At 51.2% G+C, this 21,356-nt stretch overlaps 4 protein-coding genes across 5 annotated transcripts in view; 2 read left to right on the top strand and 2 right to left on the bottom strand.

Moving 5' to 3' along the window:
- Positions 1-1,782: 1,782 nt before the first annotated feature.
- Positions 1,783-16,882, top strand: ALDH9A1 (aldehyde dehydrogenase 9 family member A1). 2 transcript variants are annotated; one of them, XR_009819340.1, is made up of 12 exons: positions 1,783-2,058; positions 2,660-2,805; positions 3,867-3,996; positions 4,294-4,428; positions 4,919-5,115; positions 5,928-6,068; positions 6,983-7,171; positions 8,363-8,450; positions 8,816-8,957; positions 9,398-9,510; positions 9,618-9,805; positions 16,859-16,882. XR_009819340.1 is itself a non-coding variant. In XM_062003315.1 (11 exons), the coding sequence occupies exons 1-11, from the start codon at positions 1,872-1,874 to the stop codon at positions 9,710-9,712; spliced, it is 1,563 nt and encodes a 520-aa protein (XP_061859299.1). In that variant the 5' UTR covers positions 1,783-1,871; the 3' UTR covers positions 9,713-9,809. The 2 variants fall into 2 exon arrangements, 1 of the variants encoding a protein (XP_061859299.1); XM_062003315.1 differs by lacking the exon at positions 16,859-16,882 and having other exon boundaries at positions 9,618-9,809.
- Positions 10,712-16,547, bottom strand: MGST3 (microsomal glutathione S-transferase 3). Its single transcript, XM_062003317.1, has 6 exons — positions 16,452-16,547; positions 13,775-13,898; positions 12,840-12,913; positions 12,378-12,435; positions 11,217-11,289; positions 10,712-10,947 (listed from the first exon to the last, which is right to left on the bottom strand). The coding sequence occupies exons 2-6, from the start codon at positions 13,889-13,891 to the stop codon at positions 10,838-10,840; spliced, it is 432 nt and encodes a 143-aa protein (XP_061859301.1). The 5' UTR covers positions 13,892-13,898; positions 16,452-16,547; the 3' UTR covers positions 10,712-10,837.
- LRRC52 (leucine rich repeat containing 52) lies at positions 16,273-20,525 on the bottom strand. Its single transcript, XM_062004349.1, has 3 exons — positions 19,952-20,525; positions 17,404-17,651; positions 16,273-16,629 (listed from the first exon to the last, which is right to left on the bottom strand). Exons 1-3 carry the CDS (start codon positions 20,523-20,525, stop codon positions 16,273-16,275), a joined length of 1,179 nt encoding a protein of 392 aa, XP_061860333.1.
- NUF2 (NUF2 component of NDC80 kinetochore complex) overlaps positions 20,225-21,356 on the top strand; it is a 35,639-nt gene continuing 34,507 nt past the window's right edge. The window contains exon 1 of the mRNA XM_062003316.1: positions 20,225-20,928. The gene's annotated coding sequence lies outside the window, so the exon portion shown is untranslated. The remainder of the gene's footprint in view (positions 20,929-21,356) is intronic.

Raw genomic sequence — 21,356 nt, 5'->3', positions numbered from 1 at the left:
CTACTGTATTCTGATGCTGCCTGCCTGTGTCTGCTGTAGCTGCAACTTCTTACAGAGAGCAGCTCTCCTTGTGCAATTCCTCCTTCCTTATGCAGTCTTTCCTAGTTCAAGGGCCTGATCCCTCAGCAAAGCTAGAGACACCCCAGCCTGTCACATGGATCAACCTTGTTGGAAGTAGTTTATTCTGTAGCGTTTGTCGAATCCTACAGGATCCACCACAGACACCCCCAGCTAATCAAGCTTAAAGGCAAACTACACCTTAATGGCTTCAGAAGCGTTAGGTGCAGCAAGGTCACCTCCCCTGCTGCCATCAGAAATCGTGCCCTCAGCAAATCTGCACGTTGCATCACACCACACTTTGTCACTTCCAGGGGGAAGCATTTGCATATCCACAGATCATCTGAAAATTACTGACCCATTGTGGTGTTCTGTCTGCTTTCTGCTGCCCCTTGTTTGACACCACAGTTCCCTGGGACTTTTTAATCATTATAACAAATGAGGAGAAGAGCTTTCTTAACCCCAGCCACCGAAAGTTCTTGAGAGGCTACAAAATGGAATGAAAAACCACTTTATGACCACAGGAAGACTGGTTTGGAGGAAAAAAAAAGTATATTCTGGGTTCTGTTTTGTAGATTAAAAAAAAAAAAGCTGCACGTAAATCTCACAAGAGAAATTGCAACTGTGGTTTCTTCGTGGGGATGTTTTAACTCCTGACAGCGGGCTCTCATTCACACATGCTGCATGGTGCTCCCATTGATTGTCATTCCCAGCCATGGACCTGTTCTTTTTGTGCTGCATTTTGCTCTCATGCAGATTTGTGGCATGGTCTCATGCCCCTGATACAATAAAAGCCGGCCTCAGTAAACTCTCTAAGGCTCAGTTTGGAGTTTTAGAAAGCAGGCATTCCTTTATTCAAAGCTGCAGCAGTGGAGACACACGGGGATATTTCCTCTGAAGCGTGTCTGTTATCACACAAAGACAGCTCTCTTTATTGTCGAGTTACATATTCATTATATTTCTCAGGAAAGATGCATATTCATTTTAGCTCTCTGTAATCGTTTACATATCCACTACCCCCCTGTGCATGCTCCATGATTTCAGTCGAGGGTCTTTTGGGGCCTCTATTAATCGTTTTGGAGTGTCTGCTGTTTCACCCTAAGGTGATTAGTCTATAAGGATTAAGGTTCAACGTTTGCCTTATAAGGAGCTGCTTTACCACACAGACTTTGTTAGTGGAAAGAAGCTGGAACAGAAAAAGTTCCGTTTAAACATAAGGAAAAACTATTTGACTGCTGAGGTGAGGGAGCCCTGGCACAGGCTGCCCAGGGAGGGTGTGCAGGCTCCTTCTCTGGAGGTCTTCAAAACCCACCTGGACATGTTCCTTTGTGACCTGATCTAGGGGAACCTGCTTTGGCAGTGGCATTGGACTGGATGATCTCTAAAGGTCCCTTCCAACCCCACCATTCTGTGATTCATATCTTGTCAGTTGCTGATGTATCTTTTTCCAAGTTATTTATGACCTCCTCCCCTCATCATCCCTTCCTTCCACCTTCCTGATTAGCTCCTTAGTACTTGAGTCTTCCCCTTGACTACCAGATTCCTACCGCCTGCCCCTCAATGCTGAACAAGCGTCTCGCCCCACTTTCTCCCAACCCGAGGCCCACGAGTCCGACCTTGTTCACGTCTCGTACCTCCGAGCCGCTGGGGGGCGCCCCGAGCGCGGGCCGCCGGGAGAGGGGCGGGGCCCGCGGCCGTGAGGTAAAAGGGCGGCGGCGGAGGCGGCTCCATCCCGCGGGTGAGAGGCTTTGCTCCCGTGGGGTTTGTCTCCCCACCCCCCGCTTCCCTCTCCCCCCCGCCTGACGGCACGGCCCATGGTGGTGTGGCCCCGCTTGCCGAACCTCCTTCTCTTCCCCCGGCTCTGCGTTTTCCGTCCCGGCCCCGCCATGAGCAGCGTTACCGGCACCCTCACTGTTCATCAGCCCCTCAACTACCGGGCGGGCGGCCGCGTCCAGCCCGCCGATGGCGGACAGGCCGAGGAGGTGTACGAGCCCGCCACAGGTACCGGCCCGCCGTCTGCCTGGGGTCGCGGGGGGGGGAACCCTGCGCATCGTTACTTGCCCGCGGCGGATCCCGCCTGGGAACGCCGAGGTGTTTGCGTGTTGCCCCCTGCGCTGCGGGTCTGTCGTCCGGCTCTTTACACGGAAATGAGCTCCGACGCTCAGTCGAGTGGTGCCGGATCAAGGCAAAAGACACGGCTGAAACATGTCTAAAAGTAATTGTAGGTTTTTAATTGGAGGTACTTAGGTTTCGCAGGAATCACTTTGAGAAAGGTTGTTTAAGTGTGCAGGGGAGTCCTGAAGCTGGTGGTGCCAAGTGTAACAACCTCCAGTGGGAAATGGAGGAGTTCTGTAACAATTGGAGCTAATTAGTAACCAAAACACGACTGTGGAGAACAGCAGATCTTTTAGTTCAGACCAGCTGAATTGCAGCCCTTCCCTAGTTAATTACAAATCCACATGAAAGATAGTGTGAAGTTCCGTAGCCTGGTATAGGTGGCTGAACTGAAGTCTTTGGGATTTGATGCAAGATAAACCATATTCTTCTGTTCCCCTTTTCTGAGATTTCTGTCGTATTTATTTCCTGTTTAAAATGTGCCCAGGTCGAGTGATAACCAAGCTGCTCTGCTCTGGGGAGAAAGAGGTTGATCTGGCTGTGCAGAGTGCAAAGGCTGCCTTTAAAATATGGAGTCAGATGTCTGGCATGGAGAGGAGCAGAGTGCTGCTGGAGGCTGCTAGAATTATTCGGGTATGTTGTGGGCACTTACCTCCTCTTTTGGAGTGGAGTGACTCAGTGTCTGAACTTTCTTGTGGGTTAACATAGCTGTTAGGGGGACTTCAGAACTCAGGAGGAAAACAGGAGTTGAAAACCTACCTTTGCCCAGAAGAGACAATAGGTTACCTTGGGCAGAGCTTCAGTCTTAGCACGTCATTCAAGGCCAGTGTGTATCTTCTGTGCTTAATTTTGTTAGGAGACATAAAACTGAAGCCATCCAGTAGAGATCTTGCAGGGCTCATCCAAAGTTTAAATTTCACTGCACATGATTTCAAAGCTGAAGTTACATAACTGTCATATTGTTGAACTTTCAGCTTGACTGTTGCTGTTGTCATGTGACTGGAGTGTATCTTGGTTTACAACTGAAAAAATGTAGAAATTCTGGTTTCTGTCTCAGACACCAGAAACTCATACACGTGAGAGATAGTGGATACAAATAGGCTAGCTTTATCCCAAACTGCTTTCTGAGATAAGATGTTCTTGAACATCAAAGCTAATCCCCGTTGAGGCACACATCTGTAAGAAACCAGACCTTCTTTCCCTACTCTGTATATGTGCTACCCTGTTTTCTTTCTGACAGACTTCTGCTTCTTCAGCAGGGTAATATCTCTGTCTGGGAGATGGTCTGTTAAAGGATGCTTCCCAGCTCTGTTGCTTTATCCATTCTTCACCAAGTCCTCTGGTTCTGTTTTGGACTTGCTGTTTGCTTTTCCTCCCAGCTTAGTTCTGTGAGTTTTAATCATTGTTTGCTGGCTGGCTTCTCTGTTCGAGTGTCCTCATCTCTTAGATAAACAGGGATGTTAAGCAAGACTAGACAAGCAGTAAAGCTCAGCAACTGCCTGTTTGATGTTCTCTTGTGTTTGGCTACCACTGGGAAACTGATAAATAGCAGTTGAGACTGTACCTTTTAGGGATGATGATTTCTCATGGCAAAGTCTTGTTTGGGACTGGTGTCCTTGACAAGCAGCATTCTCCTTGTAGAGTTCTACTACAGCCTTCTCTGATGCATTGTCACTGTCCTTTGCCTCTCACAGGAGCAGAGAGAAGAAATTGCCACCCTGGAAACTATCAACAATGGGAAATCCATCTTTGAAGCCAGAGTGGATATCGACATATCCTGGCAGTGCCTGGAGTATTATGCAGGACTGGCAGGATCTCTAGCTGGTGAGAATGTTACTGGAGTTTGCCCTTTACTCTCTGTCCTGCCACTTGTATTCCCTGGTAACTTCCATGGTACAATCTTTGCGTCTGCTTTCTCTGAGAGATGGACTGCTCCTGTTTCTGAAGATTTTCAGAGATCCTAATGCTGGTGTGCTCTGTGGGCACTTACCTTCTGTGAGCTTGCTCGGGTAAAAACCACGTGTCTTTGTTCCCAATCACAGTGAGATCTGGCCCCTGACACTCTAAGATGGGAAGAGTCTTTCCTCTTCTCTACCTCCTGGTGGTTTCTTTTCTTTGCAGGTGAACACATCCAGCTTCCTGGGGGATCCTTTGGGTACACTCGGAGAGAGCCCCTCGGGGTGTGTGTTGGGATTGGAGCCTGGAATTACCCTTTTCAGATTGCCTGCTGGAAGTCTGGCCCAGCGTTGGCTTGTGGTAATGGAGACCCTCTGCCTGTGCAAGCTTTTCTTTGAAGCTAAATGATCTTGTGGGGAAAAGTTATTTGGGAGATAGTCTAGATTTATCTTGAAAGAGGTGCTGAAGGATTAGCAGAGCCTTCAGGCTGTTACTCTGGCAGGAAGGGAAAGGAAATGGAGGTGGAACAAGGCATATGCCAAGAGAGTGGGAGTGCATCAGATAAAAGGCTGATGACTTGGTTTTATACCTGATGAGGAAGGTCTCTGGAAATGTCTGCAGCACAGAACCTGAAACCTCATCTCCTCCAGCCCTTCCCAGCAGCAAGGTACAGTTCATCCCTTCTGCTGGTTGCAGTGTTCAGCTGCCTCTCTTGGAAGAATCTTCTGGTATCTGTTGAGACAAGCTCATTGTGTGGTGTGGAGGGGTTCTTTTGTTTGGTGTTTTTTGTTCTTTTCCTTAAAGCAGTTTGGATGTTAACCCCACCTTGCCTCTGTGTGGCTTCCCCTAGGCAATGCGATGGTCTTCAAGCCTTCTCCCTTCACCCCTCTTTCAGTGGTGAAGTTGGCAGAGATCTTCACAGAGGCTGGTGTGCCCAAAGGGCTTTTCAATGTGGTGCAGGGTGGAGCTGCCACGGGCCAGTTTCTCTGCCATCACCCAGATGTGGCCAAAATCTCTTTCACTGGCAGTGTGCCAACAGGCATGAAGGTAAGGGCACCTTTGTGCTCAGGGATGTGAGGGGTCTGTAGTGCCAGACCTCCTGATGTGCTGTGGGTGTCGATGCCTCCTTGGGCTTCTGTGCATGGGGCTTGTAAAATGGGATGTGAGTTGGCATTTGTGGGTCTGAGCAAGGAGTTTGCATGTATGGGGTTACACTGACAGGGCAGTTACAGTTAGCTGACAGGGCAGTGGCTCAGGTGTCATTTTGGTGGAGTCCCTTCTCACCTGTGCTTGTTTAGCCCCTGGTTGCAGTGAAGCAACCTGAGCTGCTAAAGTAGGGTAATGGTGTGGGGAGGGGGAGCTACAATGAGAAAATGTGCGAGTGTTTCTGACAGTAACAGCTCAGTTTATGACACACAACCTACTGCTTTTAAGCAACGGGTTACTTTCTGTGAATTTCTTACCCTCAATTTATTCTTCAAAAAAGTAGAAGTCCCTAAAAAGATACTTAAAAATGTGATTTGAAAGAGGGGAAATGTTGTCCATTGGACTCATTACGTGTGTATACCTGTGCAGGGCAAGGACATGGCTGCATTTCCAGAGCACAGCTGTGCTTATGCTGAGCACGAGGCTGCCTGCAAATGACTCCTCGGGTTTTGTTGCTTTTCATTTTAAACAAACAAACCCCAAAACCTCTGACACTGCCCCCAGCGTGAGCAAAACAGATCTAGGAAGCCCAGCTTGCCCTTCACACTGCTTCTGTTGGTGAAGGCCCCTGCGGGTCTCTTCCCTTGGGTGTCTCGTACTTTCACCAGCTTCCTGTGTACCAGTGGGTCACTTATCTCTTCTGTTTCCCACAGATCATGGAGATGGCAGCTAAAGGGATCAAACCAGTCACTCTGGAGCTGGGGGGCAAATCTCCCCTTATCATCTTCTCAGACTGTTCTTTGGAGAATGCTGTGAAGGGAGCCCTCATGGCCAACTTCCTGACGCAGGGCGAGGTGTGTGTGTGTGTGTGTACTGGGTCTTCCCTAGTGAGGTGGGGTAGCTTGGCAATCAGGCAGCAGAGCCAGCCTGTGGCCTTCCATGGTGAGGGATGCCCTGAAGCTCCCATCTTGCCATGCATTTCCTGGTGCCATGTCAGAAGGGATGCCCTTGCAGAAGGCAGTGCAGAGTGTCCCTTAGCTACTGCCCTTGAGAGAATTGAAGCCTCTCTAGCACCTGATAGCCAGCTCAGAGCAGATGCTGCTGTGGCCTGGGATCCAGTCTGGTGCACAGAGGTCAGAAGAAGTGGTGCTGTTGTGTTCTGGAGGGGCAGCACGTTCCAGTCCAGTGCATTGAGTCCTATGAGACTCTGTCCCAAATATCATTTGGTAACTAATGATAGAACACAAGGAAATGGGTTTAAGTTGCACCAGGGGAGGTTTAGATTGGACATTAGGAGAAATTTTTCACCAAGAGGGTTGTTAAGCATTGGAACAAACTGCCCAGGGAGGTGGTGGAGTCCCCATCCCTAGAGATAATCAGAAGATGTGTAGATGAAGTACTGAGGTATATGGTTTAGTGATGGGCTTGGCAGTGTGAGGTGAGGGTTTGGACTCAATGTTCTTAAAAGATCTTTTCTAACCATAGCAATTCTATGGTTCTGTGAAATTTGCCATCTGAAAAGGCAGCTAAAGTCCTCTCCTGCTGGTAACTTGAAGTGGTTTTGCCACCTGGTGGCATCAGTACCACTAAATACAGCATAGATTGTTCAGTGCAGTCATGAGCAGCAGGGTAATCTGATCCCCATGGACAAGTTAGCTGGTTTAACAACTGTACAGGGACTTTTCTGAGGGCCTCTGGCAGGACCCAAGCAGGGAAGGACCGTGGAGTGCAACATGCCTTACTCTGAGCAGCCTGTCCTGTGTGCCAGGTGTGCTGCAATGGCACGCGGGTGTTTGTGGAGAGGAAGATACTGGATGTCTTCACCAAGGAAGTGGTGAAATGCACACAGAAAATCAAAGTTGGAGACCCACTCCTGGAAGACACACGGATGGGAGCTCTCATCAACCGGCCCCACCTGGAGCGTGTCCAGGGCTTTATCAAGCAGGCAAAGGAGCAGGTGAGACTTTCGTGCTGCCCCGTGACTGCCCTGAAATGTCTCTCTTAGACTGGCAGCTGCCACATACCTTCCCAGTTGTTTTGGTTTTGTTGTGGTTAAATTATTCAGTAGGTGTCTTGAGGTACTAGATTAAAAGTGACCTAGTGCACATCTCTTCAGCATTGAAGGTAACACAGCTTTTCATATACTTGATGTTGCCAAAGTTTAGAGGTGGTGAGATACCCAGCATGGCAGCGTGTAAAATGGGATCATCTGTAATCTTTGGGTTGATTCTAAGTGGTGGTGACACCTTGCATGCTTGGCTGTTATCTCCTTTGGGTTCCAGTTTTGTCGATTGCAGAAAGAGCAAAGGATCAAACAATCTCTGTAAGAGCAAGAAGATCTACCCAGGCTTTTTTTTTTTCCATTTTTTTTTAATCAAGTGTAAAGATAAGAAAAAACTATTTCACTGTGAGGGTGATGGAGCCCTGGCACAGGCTGCTCAGAGGGGTTGTGGAGTCTCCTTCCTTGGAGGTCTTCAAGACCCGCTTGGACGTGTTCCTGTGCGACCTGATCTAGGTGACCCTGCTTCTGCAGGGGGGTTGGGCTAGATGATCTCTAAAGGTCCCTTCCAACCCCAACCACTAGGTGAAGCCAGTTTGGGTTGGGCTGGAGAAGGGGAACTGTGAGTGAGTACTGGGACAGTTAGACAAGGTTTTGGAAACAGGAAAAGGGATGTGGAAGGAGGGGAGAGATCCCCATCTCTCAAGCAGGGAGTTTGGAGGCAGATGTTTCTTGCTAGGTGGAGTGCTAAGGGACTAGTTGACTGGCAAACAAGGGATTTCAGACCATGTGAAGATGTGGAATTTAATGCCATGCCAGCTGAGGATCTGCCTCTAGTTATAGTTGCTTCCTTCCAACCTATAGTAGCTCTTGTGGCACTTGCACACCAAAGCAGCACTGTTGGGACTTTTAGGATGGGTCTCACCCCCTGACTCTGAGCTATCAGGGACGCTCTGACAGCAGTCCTCGCTCAGAGGGACACCACGGGGAGACAGGCACGATGTGTCTGATGGGACCGAACCCAGCAGCGAGTGTTGGCTGGACAGAGCTGCAGGGGGCTCCAGGACACTGCTGCCTCCCTGGGCAGCGTACTCATGGGCAGGGTGCTGCTGGATGTGCCTGCCTCCCTTCTGCTTGGCTGTCTTTCAGGGGGCACAGGTGCTGTGTGGTGGGGACCTGTACGTGCCAGATGACGCGAAGCTGAAGAATGGGTATTACATGCGGCCCTGTGTGTTAGGTATCATCCTTCCCATTTACCATACCACAGTCTTGTGCATGGGTGTTGCTGAGCTGCTTCTAGAGAAAGCTGTGCTGAGTGTAACCTCTCTGTGTGTGTCTGCAGTGTGGACAGGCACTTGGCGGGTGTGCTAGATAGAGCTGGGGCACCCAAGAACTGCCCCCAGAGAAACCTCTGCTGTTGTAGGGTCTGACAGGAATCCTGCAGTTAGTGCCTCTGCTGCCTTGAGAGCTCCTCTGCTACACAAGCTGGGGGGACTGTGTAGTGCCTGAGTGCTGTCTTTGAAGGCTGTGTGGGTTGTTGAAGGCACAGGCTGTGCTGCTAGCTCTTCCTCCTGAAGCACATGTGCTCTGCTTTGCTTTCAGGGAACTGCACGGATGACATGACATGTGTGAAGGAAGAAATCTTTGGGCCTGTCATGTCCATTCTGCCATTTGACACAGAGGAGGAGGTTGTGGAGAGAGCCAACACCACCAAATTTGGCCTGGCAGGTGGTGTCTTCACCAGGTATGATGTGGTAGCATGGCTGGTGTCAAAGCAGTCTAGGAGGAGGGAAGGAGAGAGGAAGCAGACTGTGCATGTAAATGACTGCATTTCCTCATTTTTTTCTGAAGGGTTAGCTGGGCCCAGCTGTCCCTCAGACTCTTTCCAGCCTGTGCTTGGCCTGTTGCCTACCTTGCTGCACCTCCAGAGGCCATGCACCAGGAGCCTGCCATGCTGCTGAGAGCATTCAGACAGCTGCTGGCGGCTTGCCATAGCCTGTGCTGCTGCTGTCCTTGTCCTGCCCTCTCAAATCACATGCAGTTCTGAGTGTCCTTGGGAATAGGTGCTTCATTGAGCAGACAGAGTAGGGCAGGTTGGGCTCCACAAACCACTGTGACACCAGCTGGTAGGGAAGGAGGGGATGAACAGGAAGGGATCCAGCTGAAGTGCCCCTTTTCCTGTAGGGATATCCAGAAGGCTCACAGGGTAGTGGCTGCTCTCAAGGCTGGGATGTGCTTCATTAACAACTACAACATCAGCCCTGTGGAGCTGCCTTTTGGAGGATACAAGGCATCAGGTGAGCTCTGTTTGACCTTCCCTGGGATGTCTGCATGCCAGTTACAGGGGTATGAGGTGCCTGGCACTGCCAGGAGCTGTCTGCTCACTTGTGGCTTGTCCTTGCAGGATTTGGCAGAGAGAATGGGCGGGCAGCCATTGAGTACTACTCACAGCTGAAGACTGTCTGCGTGGAGATGGGTGATGTGGAATCTGTGTTTTAGTGGCTCTGGGGCCTGCCTAAGGGAGCATCAGACAGTTCTTGCCTGTCAGCCAGAGATGTGGATCATTTACACGGCAATAAAGTGCTCTAAATTGTAAGTGCCTGGTGGGGGGGGGGGGGCGGGGCAGTGCTGGAGCAGCATTTACCCACCCTGCTCCTGCAAGGGGGAATGTACACCCAGGGCTCAGCCTGTGGGCCTGCTGTGCCCTAACTGGGGGAAGATGGGAACCTAGGGGTTAGACAGGAGGCAGCAATATGGGTTTCAGCAGCAGCTTGTGCAGCTATGTAGGTGTCACCAGAGGCCTGACCCAAGCAGCTTCCCGTGCTGCCTGCCTTGAACCCCATTGCCTTCCACCCTCGTTCAACTTTGATTTTTGACGTAACAGGTATGAATGCACATATAAGCTCTTGGACATACAGATATTCTATAGCTATAGGCTCTGTCACTTCTCTGACTACATAAATACTTTAAAGGTAGGATAGTTTATTCCCTCTAGTCTCCTTGTAAACAGAAGTATTCCTTTTCCTATCTGTACCTCACTTCTAAAATGGGACAAAATAATGTGGGGATGGTTAGCTGATGCTGTCTGGGGCAGGCATGGCCCTAAGAATCATACAGAGTAGGGAGCACAACCAGAGTGATAGCAAGCTCCAGTGTAGGATAGATCTTAAGAGAAAACAATTTGACTTCCTTCGTCTAGACCTACTGCTCTTTATACACATGACAAAGCAACAACTTCAAATGCTTGCATCTTTTTTTAGCAATCAAATAAATGCTGACTCTGTTTGGAACATCTTATTTAATGAGGGGCCCAGAAATAGGGCTGCTGCAGTATGGGTTCAACAAGTTGCAAGATGGCTTTTTGGTCCCTAAAATCATAAAAAGTAGCACATCTCTTGCTGAGAGGCAGATTCCTGTAGTCCTACACACAAGTCATTCCACGAAATTCTGCAAAACTTCTCCATTACAGAGGGTTTTCTTAAGAATAAAAACACAGAATTGACAACTTCCATTTTATTGAATGAAGAGGGAAAAAAACCCCAAACCAACCAGGAAATGAAATGCTCTAAAAGCCAACAGAACAAAATCTCCCTTTACTTTCCCAGGCAGGTTCATGAGGGTTGGTTAGTCACGGCACAGCCAGCCGAGGTGCCGGCATGCTGAACACACGCTGGTGCCTGCCAGCCCAAGGAGTGCAATTGAACCAAAGCCCCCTCTGCTGCGCTGCTTGGGATCTGGGGAAAAAAATAAAAGATACTTTTTGTCAGTTGAGCAGCCCATTGCTGAATGAGCATCCTGGAAGTTAAAGAGGGAATGTGAACTAGAGAGAAATCTCAAGGCCAGTGCTGTTCCCATCTGTGGGAAAAGCCTACTGCAGAGCTGGCAGCCTGGGCATCTGCACCCTGACGAAGTTTTATGCTGCCTCCTTGATATCAGCTGGAGCAAAGAGCCCCGAAGCCACTGGAGGAGACTAGCAGCAGGTGCTTGGAAACTAAAGACCTACCTCCTGTGTAGTAGCCGTAGGCATAAAGGATTCTCCCGAGGATCCAGGTGATGCCAAGCCCTGTGACAGCCCGCTAGAGAGAAAGGAGGAGCATTAGAGGTTTTGGAGGCTTTGCTGTTTGCATGTGCTTAGCTTTTCTAGCAGCTTTACTTCACAGAAGTGCCCACCAACTCCAGTATGGGGCCTGGCCCTGCTGGGACAGCTGGGAGTTGGCGTGGCTGATGCAGGGTGCTGGGCTGAGTTTTGTAGAGTTGCTTTTGTGACACATAGTGAGGAGGGAGCACGTCATGTGGTGCTGCAGAGCCTTGATCTTTTGCAGCACCACTCTTCCTAAGTGCAGGCAGCAGGTCCTGACTCTGATTTAAGCACTGTCCAGTTAGTGAGTTAGACCAAGGGCCAGGCAGCTGATGCCCCCAGAAGGTCTGTTCCAGCAAGTGTACAGGTCTTCCTATCACAGGTGTTAAAATTCCATCTTCTCAATTTAGAGCTGCTTGTGTGTAATGTGGCTCTAGTTTGTCAGATTTGCCTGTGCTGCTGTATTCCCTCTCTGAAAAGGACTATTAAGGAAGGACCTGGCTTGTCTGTTGGTGGTACAGAGTGAGACAGTGCTTTTGGCCTCTCCCACACACCTTCCTCCTCAGTTATCTACCATCTTTTAATTAAAAATAACCCAGGCTTTTTTGATTCTCTGCACACCTTTGATAGTGGAAGTGAGGGGGAAGATCACCATGTTCCAAATCTATTCTTATCAGATGAACTCCTCACAGAAGTGTGGAGGAAAAAGGGTTCCTGTTCTCTGCACAGGCAGCTGCAGAGTATCTCTGCTGTAAGCCATGCAGGGCGAGGAGGAACCAGGCAGGGTTAGAGGGACCCTATCTACCCACACAAGGACCAGAAGCTGTCCAACAAGGCACCCTTAGGTGAAGGAAAAGGGTGTAATAGCTGAAGCAGCAGCAAAGAGTATTGGATACTTGTGATTTCCCTGGCACAAGACTCTCTACAACTGCATCTTCAGAAAGGGCATAGGCTCTTCTGTGTGGTCTGGCTAGCAAAGCAGCCTGCTGTCTCCAGAGGGGCTGGCTTGTCCTCCTGCCCCCACGCTCCCCCAAGTCAGAGAGTAAGAGCAGAGGTCAGGCAGAGCAGCACTGCAGTGTCACTTACCGGGTGGTAGAGTCCACCGGTGGCTAAAAAGAACAGGAAGGATGGGTAAACTTCCAACCTGAAAACAAAAGCAAGGAGGTGGTGTTTGAGCTCAGGTTGCTTACAAACAGGAAGCTCTACAAACACAGAAGCTGTGAGCATCCCCTGATAAGGGCTGTGCTGGGCGTGACTGTGAAGAGCCTCCATGCTTGATCTTGTGGCCACAGATGGAGGAAAGGGGGAACCTGAGCATGCATGGTCTTCAAGGGAGCTTGTCCCCATCTGTACCTGTCTCCAAGCACACGCACCCACTCTTTTCTGGTTTGTGGCCTAAGCCACTGTTTGTGTTGTGAAAACACTGCTGTGTGTTTTCTTTGAGCATGGAGCCTGACCCTCAGCACCTGGCAGCAGACAGGCTGTAGCTGTAGGCCCTGCTCCACAGCACTGTGCATTTTCAGGGCTGGTGTTCCAGGTGTTACTCACGTGTTCTGGTGTGCACGCTGGATGCAGTTGAATATACGCCCATGTTCAGGGTCTGTGCTGTACATGGTTGGATACTGCCAAAAGAAAATAACCAGCAGCAAACGATGAGCAAGCACAGCCTGGACTGAGGAGCCTGTCCTCCAGCAGCAAGGAGTGTGCCCTGCATTGGCAAGGTAGAGCCTGTCTCCTGTCCCATAGCTCCCCAACGCTCTGTTGAGTTTGTTGTTTGCCCTAGGCCACTTCCTGAGCTCTCAGAGCAACCTCCTGGCAGAGTCTTGCTCAGGCCTGAAATCCAGTGCTCTGTGCCATACACATTTGCTATGACTGACTTCCTGCTGTGGGAGTGGAGGCACCCAGGGGCCTGCAGCATGTGCCCTGGGCTGTCCTTGTGCTTGCCCCTGCTTGTCATGTCCCTGAGTGACAGGGTGGGGAAAGGTGTAGAGGAGTGTTTGTGCTTGGAGCCAAGTGGCACAGCAGCATCTGTGTGCCATTGCCCCAACTCCTTCCCAGCCCAAAGGCTCCTCAACAGACACACTTTGAGAGACTTCTTGTGACGGGGCTCACATCCTGCCTCTGACTTCCAGATGCCCTCCTGTCACTTTTGTTCTGCTATGATGATCCCTTTGCCCCCAGTGCTGCATCAGCCTTCTTTGCAGGGAACAAAGGCTGCCATGCAGTTTCTTGCACATCAGTGTTTCCAACCTCAGAGCCTTTTGCTTTCATCTGTCTTGGCACCTGATGCCCCAAACCCCGAGCTCTGTTGTGCCGTATGCTCCCCATCTGGAGAGCCAGAATGGCAGCTCCTTCTGCATCTGTATGGCGGGGCAGGAAATGTCAGCAAGTCACCCCAAAATAAGCAAAGTATCCCCTAGCTTAGCTGCAACATGCCTTGCTGACCGGCCCAACCTTCCTGCTCCCTCAGCTTGAGCACTCACCTCCACATTGTACTTCTTGCGGGCCCTGCCCACATTTATCGCAAGGTGCATGACCAGGATGAAGCTGGCAGCCCCGGTGAGGATGACATAGCCATACTCCTTTGAGAGAACAGCCATCTTGGTGCTGTCAGAGAAAGAGAGCCCGTTGCTATTTCAGGGTGTGACTGGAGAAGCAGCAGCTTGCTACATACGGATATGTGTGTTTGGAAGTGTTCCCATATGTGGACCCAAGTGCTCCCAGCACAGGGACTGGCTGGAGGAAGGGAGCAGGACTATGGCCAACAGCAGGTCCCACCAGCTACAGCTGTGGCTGATGAGGTCCCACACCCTCCCTGACACAGCACTGTGCCTGCAGCGATGCTCCGGAGAGCTGGATGGAAACTTCCACAGCCCCTTCCAACACCAGAGCTAGAGGTCACCAAGAGAAGTCAGGAAGCTGATTTGAATCAAACCAAGAGGTATTTTTTCATGCAGCAGGACACAAACCTGTGGAACTCTCTGCTGAGGGATGCTGGGAATGCAATGTCAAAAACTCAAGGAAGTCATCCTTACATAAAAAATTGTAGAATCACAGAATCATTTTGATTGGAAAAGACCTTTATGATCATCAAGGCCAAGCACTGACCCAGCACTGCCAAGCCTGTCACTAACCCCTGGTCCTCAGCACCTCAGCTACGTGTCTTTTCAATATCTCCAGGATGGGGTTCCCCCCGCCCCGGGCAGCCTGGGACAGTGTCTAAAAACCATCTCAGGGAAAAAGTTCTTCCTCATCGCCAATCTAAACCTCCCCAGTGCAACTTATTATCACCATGATTATAAACCTCACCACAACAGCAATAACAACTTTTTGGTGAAGGGGCACTGTGAGATGAGTGATGCTCATCCCTGCAGCTTCAAGGAACCTTCTGAGAGTCACAAGTCAGTGAACAGCCCCCAATGCCACACGGCTGCTGACCTTCACCAATATTAGCCCAAGCAAATGTGGGGACCAGAAGACCCCAGGGCCTGTGTGGTTTGCAGGTCACAGTTCTGCACTTCCTCACGCAGGGCTCAGATTGAAGTGCAGAGCAGAGGGCATGTGCAGTAGCCTCCTGCCGTGCTGCCCTGAACATGTCTCTCTCCTTTCTGCTCTCCAACTGATGCAACAGACTTGCTGTCAGCCTGAGCTGCTGGGAACTGCTCCACACTGGCACCCTCCCCAGCTGCAGGTGAGCACAAGGGCCCCACAGCTCTCTGGCACGGGTCCTCTTGCACAATCCCAAACCTCAGATGTCTGTCTGCATGACCCAAGACAGTGCAGCACAGCAGGAGATGGCAGAGACCTCTTCTCTGGCACTGGGCCAATTCCCTCTCCAAACTGAACCCCAGCTGATCCCTGTCTCCATCTGGTGCCTCCAGGACGTAGCATGGTTTTGGTGGTGTCTCCTGCACAATCTGTCTGTGTGAGAGGAAATGGGCCACCTCATGGAACCAGGGCATACAGCTGTCCTGTTGCAGCAGCGCCAGCAGCACCCCTCACCAGGGATCTTTAGGGCTCAGAGGCTTTTCTTTGTCATTTGCAGAGGGTTTATTATTGATGGAGCAAGGTGAAGCTGCCAGCTGGTTTTGTCCACGTGAAGTTTCATAAACAATTATCAGTAAGAACATTCAAAACCTCAAGTAACAAAGAAATGTCAGCTGCACCCACATGTAATAGAGGTTAGTGCCGGACAGGGGAGACGCTAAAAATACAACACATTCCCACCTGGTAGAACAGGTTGACAGGGTTGGTGGAGAACCCCATCTGCCAGCAAGGCGCAGGCGCTTCATCTCCAGCAGCTACAATCTGGGTTTTGTCTTACTGGCAAGAGCACAACTCAGTCGCAGCAAAGCATTAAGCCGGGTTATAAAGCTACTACTCTTACATTCTACTGGTGTAAAACTCATCTGAGTCATTGCTCTAGTCACCTGGAGCCTTATAAAGCACTTCAAAGTCCAGGGGACTCTCGGCCTCTCCCCGGGTACACCCCTTGCGGCCGTTTCCGGATTCTGGTGCCTTGCTGCCTGCATTTCAGCAGCCTTTGTCCTCAGCTGCAAGGACTTTGCTGACAAGCATCAGCGGCTTGCACAGGACTGAATCTGTATCATCCATGCAGCGATGTTTCAAGCCAGAGACACACGACCAAGAGATTCTGGAGCACGACACTGCGCAGACTGGGAGCTGCAGCAGAAGCGCTCCCTGGGGCTGCCTTCACTCCGGACCCGGGATCCTTCCCAAGCTTGCCCGAATTACTATGACTCAGCAAAGCCGATACAGGCCACGGACTGACCCGTGCCCAGGCTCTGGCTAGACCACCGTGGCTCAGCCGTTCTCTCCAGCCTTCAGCGCCCTGTTCCCAGGCTCTGCCTCCAGGGCTGAGCTCTCTGCTAGCCTCGCCGACTCAGCCTCCGGCTAAGCCTACCTAGGTGAAGGCCGGGCCCCGCGACGCTCTGCTCATCACCCTGCGAGCACCTCGCCCTCAGCCTGCCCTCGGAGGGCAAACGGAAAGTGCTGCCGCGGGGTGACAGCGCTCGCTGTTTTCTTTACCGTCGGATAACCGCCGCAAGCACGTATTCGCTCCGCCCACGCCCCCCGCCCCGTCCCGCCGCGTCTCCGGCTCCCGGAGGGGCGAGCTGGGGGTCCCGGGCCCACACTCACCCTCAGGCGCGGCGCGGACAGGAACGCAACGCAACGCAACGGCGCAGCACGCGGCGGGCGGGAGGAGGCGGGAGCGGCGGCGCGCCCGGGGCCGGGTCTGCCCGCGGCACCGCCCGCAGGCGGGCAGGGGGCAGGGCCGGGCCGGGCCCGTCGGCCTGCCGTGGGAGCCGGCCGAGCGCTGGGAGCCGGGGTTGGCACCTCCGCAGCGAGTGCGACGTGTGCGACGCGGAGCTCTGGCTGTGTGGCCTCAGCGCGGCGATATCGGGCTGTGCCGCCGTGTCTGCTCGTACACGTTATTTGTGCACCTAAACCAAAGATTTCAGCTTTGACTCACAGCCTGCAGTTGAATGGCTGTAATTTATACCATGCCTGCTCAAATCTCCTCCTTTTCCCTTGTATTTCCCCAGATCCTGGTGGTACCAGAGGAGCAGCCGGTGTTTCACACGCGGAGCTGCTGCACTCGCTCGGGTAAGCAGATGCTTCTTTTGGCCATTGCCAACACAAGTGCTGTCGAGGATCTTATTGACATGTCCCGTTATTCCGGTCTCTAGAGACAACCTTGGGACTTTGGCACGGAAACACGAGCAGGTTCCAAGAATTCATGGCCTGTGTGTAAGCATTAGTTTTTTTACACCAAAAACAAATATTACAGATTTAGGGATATGTGATACAAAACTGGAGCTGGACTTCCCAGCTCTATAATTGTTCATCAGGTGGTGGAGGTACAGGGTGTGTGGCCACAGGGGGACAGATGGTGTGTTTTGCTGTCAGCAGTGTATTCAGGAAGGCAGCAGGATTCGGAGCACGGAGACTTCCATCTCTTGGAGTTTTATTTCACTTCAGAAAATAACATCTAGAATGGGACATAAGCTGGGAAATCAGGCAGCAAGAGTCTGCCTTCAGTTCCCACAGTGGGTGTTTAGAAGGATTTGTAGGGCTGATCCTAAGTAACCATGTCTTCCTCCTCTTCCTCTTCTTCTCCTCCTTTTGAAGTGTGGGCTTCATAGATGACAGCACAGATGCCAGCCAGCCAGGCTGCCATGGTGCCAGCAAAGAATATGCAGAAGCCAATGAGACACAGAAAGATGTAGTCTCGCTTGTGTAGCTGGGTCAGGCAGCTGAAGTGGAGCTGTGCCTCCACTGCAGGCATTTTCAGGGCACGCAGGCTTTCTGGGGTGTAGCAGGTGATGTTGTCAACATCTGCAGAGGGAAAAGGAGAAGGAAGACTCTCTTGCTTGTATCTTAAGCATTAATGAGAATCCTGCTAGAAAAAAATGATGCAGGAGTTTGCTAAACCCTGAAAATGCCAACAGACTTCAAACCCATCTCCCTCTGTGGCTTAGGTGAAACCAGACAGGCAAACTCATGCCAAACCACAATTTCTAGGTTGCCAGAATAATTTCCGTGGTGTTGCCTCCACAGAAAAGGCAGCAGTGGAGAGGCATAAGCTACAAAGGATTTATGTTATATTACATTACATCTTATAATACTGAGTGATATAGCTGCAGGGGGTTTCCATGCTGCTATCTCCTTCTGCTGAGTACAACTGGACAGCTCTTCTGTCTCTAGTACCCAAATCCTTTGTGTGAGCACCTAGGCTGCACAGATCCAGCTGAGCACAAAATGCAGCTGCAAAAGTGTTCTGTGAAGCAGCAGAAGCTCTTTAAAGGCCTGGCTGGGGATCTGCTTGCAGCAGATCAGGGCTCTGTCCCAATACCTCTTTGTACTGGAGCTCGCTTGGCTTCTGTCACAACCCTCAGTTTAGGCCTGCCTCGTCCCAATGGCAATGGAACTGCCTTTCCTACGCCTACTGTCTCAAACTGCCTCAGTGAGTTTTACTCTTCTGTCCAGTTCCACTCTTACTGCTAAGAACAGCACTTTTTTATACTGTCCATTAACTGCCTGTAACCTGTATGGGGAAAATAAAGTCATTTACTGTCTATAGGGAGCTTACTACACCTAATAAGACACAGAGATGTCCTTAATTATATTCTGTTCTAAAAGCAGTTTCCATTTTCCCTTCCCTTTTCTCCCACAGGCTCTTCTGTGGTTGGGAAAAACTGAGTTTGTGTGTTGCAGCTGCAGCACGAAGCTTTGCCCTTGGGAGCAGTGTCTTCCTGGGAAAGGGAACTGGTGGTGCAAGGACGCTCAGTGTCCACAGCCCAGTTGTGGAGTCTCTCAAAATTATGATAAACAGCTGATTTTGGGGGTCTCAGATGGAAGGAAAGAAGCCTTGGAGAGGGTGTTTTCAAGGAATGGCTTTTATTCAGAAGCTGTGCTGTGCCTCTGCAGCCCGTGGAACTCGGTGCTTGCCTGCACCACACATACATTTCAGAAAACTTAAAAGTGAGACAATGTGCTCTGGGGCGCTAGAGGAAGAGTGGGAACATCTGGAGTCTCCCAGCCATATGGATACAGACTTTTCAGAGTACAACTTGTGCTCTGTTTCACTCTGACCATCAAAAGTCAGAAGGGACCCAAACCAGAGCTCCAATGGGAACAACTAAAGGTCTCGCTGGCTTCTGAGCACTGGGTCACAGTCTGATACACGGCATCAGCCAAAGGTTCCTGCTGTGAGGGCTGAGGAGCCCTTTCACAGCTGGAAGTTGCAGGATTTGTAATTTCAATCTGTCTTGGCACAACAGCTGCTGTGCTCTTAAAGCATGGTGTTCACTCTTCATGTAAGGAAATGGGTTGGTTAGGGGCACAGTGTGACCACAGCATCACAGAAGTCAGCAGCCAAACCCTCACTGGCTTCCATGCTGGCTACCCAAGTTTTTTATGGAGACTCTGTCAGTGAGAGATGAGAGCAGAAGAGGAAGGTGACTGGCATTCAACCCAGCTTGGAGCAGAATTGCTGCTGTAGAGGCTGCATGAATGAAATCTGCCTGCCTGTTGTGCAGGAATTGGCTAGTGGGAGGTGTTTGAGGTGAAGGAGACACTGGCCGAACAGTGGAGAGCTCGGGGCTGGAGAGGCTGCCCCGAGCAAGTCAGAACAGAGACAGGAGAGGATTTCCACAGAGAGAGGGAGGTTAACTGTTTGTTATAGACACACAGGTGCTGCAGCAGCATCAAATGATCAGAGCAGATGGACAGAAGACAGGGAATTCAGAGTGGCAGCTTTCCCAGTGCAGATCTCCCCAGAGCTGTGTTGGACTCCTCATTCTTATCCCTGCAGCCATGGGGTCCTGTGACCTGCAGACACAGGGACACCTCCTGAGGCTGGAGCCAGGTGGTTCAAAGCAGCAGCAGTGTCCTAGCTACAGGCTACACCTCCCTGGATGTCTTGTGGATGTGAGGAAGTGTGACTGTGGGTGGAATGCCTGTAACCCAGCTGCTCTGATCCATGTTTTCAGCACCAGGAGCTGGGACCTGCAGTCGCTGTGCAGTGGCACAGCCTTGTGAGCCAAAGCTTTGGGAAAGAGAACAGAGGGCCCTCTTTGTTCCACACAGATCTGCAGGGGTAGAGAGGAGAGAGGTCCTACTCACACAGCCCTCACCTGGAAAATGAAGGTTGCTCTCTGTCATCCAAGTGACGAAGTCCAAAAATGAACAGTTACAGTGCCAGAGATTGTCATTGAGCCCCAGCAACCTCAGGTTGGGCAGGTCCCGGACAGTGCTGGTGTCCAGGAACGTTAAGCCTGTCCGGCTCACATCTAAGTGCCTCAGCCAGGTGTTGTTGGCGAAAGCATCTTTCTCAATGGTCACAAGGTTGGGATTGTCTGAGATCTTCAGCACCACAAGGCTGAGGAGGTGTGAGAAGGTGGTGAAGGTGACCTGTGTGAGGTTGTTGAAGCTGAGGTCCAGATAAACAAGCTTGGCCACACCAATGAAAGTGAAATCCAGGTCATCCCCCAAGAGATTCTTCCTGCAGTCCAGATACACCAAATCAGCCAAGAAGCTCAATTCCACTGCCGGCAGGTACGAGACGCTGTTTTCTGCCAGAATCAGCTGCCTGGTGTCCAGTGGGATGGCAGCAGGGAACTCCTGCAACTGTTGCCCCGTGCAGTTCACTTCTAGGTACTGACAGCTACACCTGCTCGGGCAGTTGGTCTTCTCCAATGCCATCCCCATCCCCACAAGAAACATGAGGCTCAAGACCAGTAGTCTATCTGGAGGAGACATGATTTAAGACCTTCCAGGCTTCTTAGCCCTTTGGGGACTGGGAGCAGCCCTATGCAAGCTGCGTTACTGTTACAGCCATGCCGAGCAGAAGTCCGGCTGCAAGGAAGCGCTTTGTGTCCGTGACTCACCTGACTCCTTGGCAGAGTGCCCATCTGGAAACTGAGCCCAGTGGCTACATCAGCAAGTGTGGAATGGTGGCTGGAGTATCTCCATGTCTCACTCCATGCCAGATGACACCTCTGATGTCAACGGTTTGTAATAGCTGCCCGGCTTTGAGGACAGTGCCGTGACCTTGCTGGCCGAACAGGAGCTGCTTTTGTGTCAGCGGAGGCGCAGGGAAGATGTGCATCAGGTGAGAGCAGGAGGTGTGGGAAGATATGAATTGAGCGAGAGCAACAAAGCATGCAGGGCAAGTGTGAACGATGTCTGTTTTGCCACAAATGGTGTCAAACTGGAAGAGGTGGTCACTCGTTCTCATTAAGCAAGAGAGCCCTGCCTAACGCTGCACTGGGCTGGCTTTGTCTCCTATCAGGAGGCGGTACAAGGAAGCTGAGGAGGTTCTTCTTACCGTGGACAAGCTTTGCAAAGCCGCCTCTGCTGCGGCTGCTGACTGCCACGGTGTTCCGCCGCCTGCCCACTCCTCTGCCCGCCCTGCCCCGGACTGAGGGGTCGCTGGTTGTGAGTGCCCGTGTAGCGCTCAGCCCGCCAAGCGGGGCTGCTGGCAGGCTCCCATAGCCCTCAGGCGGGCGCTGCTATGGCGGTGAGTGCTGCGGCTCCCCA

Source organism: Colius striatus, chromosome 10 (genome assembly GCF_028858725.1).
Source record: "Colius striatus isolate bColStr4 chromosome 10, bColStr4.1.hap1, whole genome shotgun sequence".
Lineage (NCBI taxonomy): Eukaryota > Metazoa > Chordata > Aves > Coliiformes > Coliidae > Colius > Colius striatus.
This window is presented reverse-complemented; position numbering and strand designations above follow the sequence as displayed.